We start from the raw sequence: 6410 nt of genomic DNA on the forward strand, positions 1-6410 counted from the left end.
TTGAGTGCTTCAAAATGTTGGGTCGCGATGTATTGACCAAGTAAAAAGTGGGTCCCGAGGCCTGACCAGTTGAGAACCACTGCTCTACTTATTACCTGTTGTGCAAATGATATACTGTTGACAGTGTCAACAAATAGCAACAATCTTCCTGATTTACATGTTCCTACAGGTGTTACCTCATCCCCTGTCTCTTGTCTCCAACAGGAAGTCCTCTTAACCTGACGTGCAGAGCGTTCTTCGGATACAGCGGAGACGTCAGTCCACTTATCTACTGGATGAAGGGGGAGAAGTTCATCGAGGATCTGGATGAGGAACGCGTTCAAGAGACCGAAATGAAGTAGGAGTTTTAGTGTTAATCCTAAGTGTTTAAGAGAAAATATCATGTTCGAGTGTTACATAGTGATGTCACTAAGTTCCGGAAGTAAACAAAGGAGTCCAATGGAGGAGTTTCAGGCGGAGGGGAGTGTGTGGGAGTGAAACTCAAGCTCGGGCATCATCTTATAACCTATTCATGAGGTGCATTTAGTCTCATCAGAAGCAGCAAAGGGCCTTGGAGCACAACTGGTAAACCCAGTTACCACACCTGCGTGACCACACATCAACACAAAAGGAACTTTTTATCACGACGGCGCTATCATTTAAATGAAATCCATGCATGATGTATGCGGCTGTTTAATAATGCAGATAGCTATGCATTCTTTATCATGAACAATCTATATGCACGGTTCAGGCATTGTTCTATCCGTGCAAGTAATCAGAGATTAGTTTGCACTGAAATATAAAGTGGAGGCATTAATAGCAGAGCAGCACAGAAAATGGGAATAAACCTATGTGTTGGCCTCCTTTTCCATTTGGGTGACCTCCATCTCTTTGGCTCATCTGTGGAAACAGTACTCCAACATCTGGTGGAAACCAGCTGTGTTTAAGTTGGTTTCAGGTGGTTTAGGACATTGGATCTCCAGTTTATTGAACTCTCAAACAAGTAGGTTATCCTTTCCAAACGGCACACTACAAACAACTTCCCCTTCAACTTTATGTCAGGAAACAGCAACTTGCAGTTTTCATTGTGTTTGAAACATCCGTGTGGAAAAAGAAGTCTAGAAAACTTTATGTAGAGCAGCCAAGTTGATGTTCTCTGATAGTGGCGGAGATATGTTTTGGTTCAGATACATTTAGGTCATATTGGAAAAAGTGAAATGAGAAAAGGAAAAACTAGCTATTTCAAAGGGGTCCTTTTATGCTAATTTTCAGGTTTCACATTTGTATTCTGTGCCTCTTCTATGACATGTTTTCTACAACATAGAACAATTTGTTCTTATTATAACAGCATTTGACTTAATTTTGCATCTCAAAAAGTTCTTGTTATTACTCCAAATCAACAATCTTATCCTGGTAGAATCACATTTCCACATGTCCTTCCCCACTGTTCTCTGACGGTGTCGATGTGTGACCAGAAAATCCCTGTCGTCTACAAATGGCGTCCAACGAAAAGGTTAACTGTAAGCAGCATGACAACGCTGCGAGGAGAGCTAGCGGCCGAGTCACTGACCTGGCATTTGGAGATGTCTCTATTAGCCATCTAGCACATTGTGTCCAGCTCTCAGCACCGCGCTCTGTTGTGAAGGACACCGGGCCAATTAGAGCCTGCAACACTAAGGGGGGTGGCAGGTGACGGCATTGGGTAGGTGGGATAATAAGGATGAGGAATAAAGTAGAAGTGCATCACATGCGGTGAGAGACCTTGCTTTCATATGATACTCAAATGAGGTAACAAGCCAAGAGATCAAGAGTGTGTCCCTGAGCTTCTTTAAAAGTGTTCATGTGTGTTCAAGTGCATCTTTGTGTTGTGCACCAAGGCGTGACTCCGCCTCCCCATCTATGTGTTTTTATTTATTTTATTTTTTGTTCCCATTTTTCATGTGCGCCACTTCAAACCCACTCCCTGACATCATTCCATGCGTTCTTAGCTTTGAAATGGAAATTAATCACGCAGGAGAATTCCCTAAAGAACCGCCTGTAATGCATGAAACGATGCTTTTGGCACCATGTTTCACCACTGAGATTCGGGGGTTGATAACAAATTGTGTGGCTGCAGAACAACACTTCATGGATCTCAGGCAGTTTTTTAAAAAAGTGTTCAGTCCCTGGTGCACGGTCATTCAGTGACCTTTTAAGTGTAAAATATCATTGTTTTCTAACTCAGATATGTCCATGTGGAGTATCCAGTCCAGCATTGCTTCCACTACCTATAACATTCGACCAGGGAGATACAACCTTGAAGAAAACAGAATCATATAATTACATCAGGTTTCATAGAGCCAAACATTTCAAGTGCTGCTCAACTGGCTTTAGATAAGCCAGTCCTTTATTAGTATATAAGTGCTTTGTTAGTAATTCTATCGCTCGAAGTGGAGTCGAAAGAGATGAGTTTTCAGTCTGCGCCGGAAGATGTGTAAGCTTTCTGCTGTCCTGATTTCAATGGGGAGCTCATTCCACCATTTTGGAGCCAGGATAGCAAACCCACGAGTTTTTGCTGATGGGAACTTGGGTCCCCCTCGCAGTGCGGGTGCAGCGAGCCGTTTGGCCGATGCAGAGCGGAGTGCACGTGCTGGGGTGTACGGTTTAACCATGTCCTGGATGTAGGAAGGGACAGATCCATTCGCAGCGTATTAGCGTTGCACGTCTCACCTCTCCCTGTAGTGTGTGATATAGGTTTTTGTGCATGTAAATGGTCTGCAAAGGCTAAACTCCCAGCCTTAATTGGACTCCTTTGCTTACTTCCAAACACTAGTGAGCAGTGATAGTTGTTTCCTGTGTCAGACTGGGTAAAAACTGGAACAAAAACTGTTGCTAATGCAACAAGCTAGCTAACTCCAAGCTATTGGGTGATCTGTCATTATAAACAATTTTACATTTCAAGTCTGCTTTTAAGAGCTTGTGGTCCGATCTAATTCCGATGTACCTTAGGGGCGTAGTCAGGAGAGGTGCAGACGGCAGGAAAAAAACACTTTATGGAGCAACAGCCAGTAAAATAAAGCAAATCATGACAACTCGGCACAGTTCAAAAGTTCAGGTGTCACATGAAGGCTGCTCGGAGAGATGTTACTGGATGATATAGAGATGATGGTACTGTATATGCTGTGAGAGCCGTTCAAAGAGGAATACAAGGTTTCAGGCTAATGTGAGATGTTTGTTTGAAATAAATAATGAGGATGTAGGATTAGGCCCCTCAGCCATGATGCTTTCATAAACTCCAAGATGTTTTTCAAACGTCCCTGAGGTGTGTACAGTATCCACTTCTCCATCCTGCTTTTTACCATAAACACACTATCCACAAAATGTTTGCTTTCAACACATCATCAATTGTTCGAACAAACATTCCCCAGCAAGAATGCATGATGGAGTCTTTTTGTTAACACAGATTGATTTGTACTTTTCTTTGCAAACAGCTACAGTGTTTCAGCTCGGTCTATGTTGAGTCACACATGGGTGCCGCCTCTTTAAAAAGCCATCAGTGTGGATCTATATCCTAACCTTGCACAGCCCTGTGTCTCTGCATGAGTGGCCACACAATGGAGAAGGATGAGTGTTAGAAAAAGCTCACAAGAATTATAATAAAAGACTCAATTAATTTTCCTGCTCGCATACAAGACAGGACTCTCCTGCAGAAGCTTTAAAAATAAATTCTTCATATTTTAGTTTTTATAAAAGCAGCTAGTCCATGTAAATGTAACATAATTACCTCTAATGGTTCCTCATTGTTCATGGGCAATAAAAGAAATTTCACTGCGAGAGTGAGATTTTCTATGTGAGATAACAATTATTAGCACTTTGGAAGGCGAATGTGAGTTATTTCCATGCAGCAGTGGTTGTATTGTAATGTGTTTCATCTCCCCTGCACTTCACAATCTGCTTTGTTTAGTCTAACTATACATCAGCAGGAATTAGAGGAGTTTTCTTTTTCTTTTCAGATGCCCCGCGGCAGGCTGGACCCTCTTTGCACTATTAGCCCCCATGCATCATTAAACAGGGCTTTGCGATTTTTTGTAACCTTAAAAAGATGATTTTCCTTTAAGCCGTTGGACAAACGGTGCTGCTATCGGTATATCTGTTACGTCTACTTCCTTAGTTTAACTTTAAACCATTCTGGTTTGGGAACCCTCATCCCGTGTGATGTATCCGGTTTGAGACCCCTCTGATTGGCCACTGTATATATCTATGACTGTAAATGCCACTCCTCATCTCTCTCAACAGCGCTCTTATTATTGTTGAGAGACTCCCGCACGCATGGCGGACAGAGCGAATCGATCCAAGGTCTGGGTGCACTTTAAAAAAATGTAGTGGCGATAGTGCAAGGTGCAATCCATGTACTCAATTAGTTGCTAGAAATGCTTTAACCAGGCGTTATTAGTAAGACTGGGACTTTATTTTGCTGTTTTTGGATCATTTCTTTTACATCTTTTTCGAACTGCGCCATCGTGTTTGCATGGGTCTAAACAAATAATTCCAAGAAGCTCAACCACACAATAGCTTTAAGAGGACACATTATGCTAATGTTAAGGTTCATATTAGTATTTTGGGCCTCTATTGTGAAATGTTTATACATTTACATGACCCCAGACTGTTAATTGGAAACGTGCTTAGTTTGTGTAAAAGCGATGTCTTGACTTTTTGACATCCCCCTTCTTGCTTGTTAGTATCGTCAGCGTTTTTGCATTGAAGCTAGTTGTTTCCTTTTGCTCATTTAAATTAATGAAGAGCAGGCTGCTACACAACACCATGCCAAGTGTCCAGTGGAGACAAATAAGCATCGAAGTGTCCCAGTGTTGTTTTTAGGACTCTCTGTGAAGAAAGCAGTCTTTTTCACTTGTTGTTGTTGTAGAAGTGTATATTACTGGCTCAATTCTGTGCAACAAGAACATCTAAAGAGATTTTTCATTTTACTAACCCTCGTGACAAAATGTTTTGTGATAGCTCTGTGCTGTAGTGCATCATGACAGTCACACTATTGTCCCCGGACCAACATGTCACAACCGGTAAACATCAAGAGCCTCAGCGAGACGACCAAGAACTATTTTTCATGAGGAGAAATCTGTCAAGACTTCTATTGCCGGCCCCTTGTCAGTCACGGTCTGTCACCTCCTACCTTATGGTTCATTGATAACGTAAATGTAACCCCTGCAAAGTATAGGTTTCTTGTTGATAAATAGGGCCACAAGTAGGGGTGTTGTGACCTTTATTAAGCATACTTTGAGTGAGTAGACATACAAAGGGGGATAATGTTACGGTTGTTCGACATGTCAATGTTCCCGTGCTCCTTCTCGCCCCTGCAGGACTATCCGGGAGCACCTAGGGGAGCAGGAAGTTTCCATCTCTCTGACCATCGAGTCCGTGGAGGAGAGCGACCTGGGCAACTACTCGTGCTACGTGGAGAACGGTAACGGGCGAAGACAGGCCAACATCCAGCTCTCTAAGACAGGTGAGGCAAGCAAACAAAAGTAAACAATGTGAAATAAAAAACATGCAAGCATTAATCTAGCAGGTGCCTTGAGGTTTAACAATGGAATGTTACAGCTTTGGTGGAATGTACCATTCAATACCAGCAGCTTTCGCTTTGACAAGAGAGTGAATCTTTCTGCAGCACGATACCGAGTATGAAGAAGAACAACTAGCGGGACTAGGGGAATTGACCAGTTGCTTCTCGCCTGAAGGAGGAAAGAAATGGGACAGTACTGTTGAAAGAGCAGAAAGCCGATTCATCTGCCTCGGCCTGAGGAAGCATTAGTTTGAAGAGAAATCGCTTTCGGAGAGACGCAGCCTTCAGTGTTATGATGCCAGTCAAGCTGTTTGGCTGTCTGGTAATGACCTCCTCTCTCTCTCTCTCTCTCTCTCTCTCTCTCTCACACACACACACACACACACACACACACACACACACACACACACACACACACACACACACTACACACTACTACACTACTACTACTACTACTACTACTACTACTACTACTACTACTACTACTACTACTACTACTACTACTACTACTACTACTACTACACTACTACACACACACTACTACTACACACACTACACACTACTACTACTACTACTACACACACTACACACACACTACTACTACTACTACTACACACTACTACTACTACTACTACACACACTACTACTACTACTACACTACTACTACACTACTACTACTACTACTACACACACTACTACTACTACGTACTACTACTACTACTACTACTACTACTACTACGTACTACTACTACTACTACTACTACTACTACTACTACTACTACTACTACTACGTACTACGTACTACTACTACTACTACTACTACTACTACTACTACACTACTACACTACTACTACACTACTACTACACTACACAC

At 42.3% G+C, this 6410-nt stretch overlaps 1 protein-coding gene across 1 annotated transcript in view; it reads left to right on the plus strand.

Annotated features, from left to right (window-relative positions):
• Window positions 1-204: 204 nt before the first annotated feature.
• The window catches only part of il1rapl1b (interleukin 1 receptor accessory protein-like 1b), a gene marked incomplete at its 5' end in the record, with an annotated part of 24421 nt that continues 18215 nt past the window's right edge, over window positions 205-6410 (plus strand). Inside the window, 2 exons of the mRNA XM_010782239.1 lie at window positions 205-337; window positions 5334-5479. Coding sequence (XP_010780541.1) covers window positions 205-337; window positions 5334-5479 — 279 coding nt within the window. The remainder of the gene's footprint in view (window positions 338-5333; window positions 5480-6410) is intronic.

The sequence above is a fragment of the Notothenia coriiceps genome, unplaced genomic scaffold (assembly GCF_000735185.1).
Source record: "Notothenia coriiceps isolate Sejong01 unplaced genomic scaffold, NC01 NC01_scaffold00024458, whole genome shotgun sequence".
Classification (NCBI taxonomy): domain Eukaryota; kingdom Metazoa; phylum Chordata; class Actinopteri; order Perciformes; family Nototheniidae; genus Notothenia; species Notothenia coriiceps.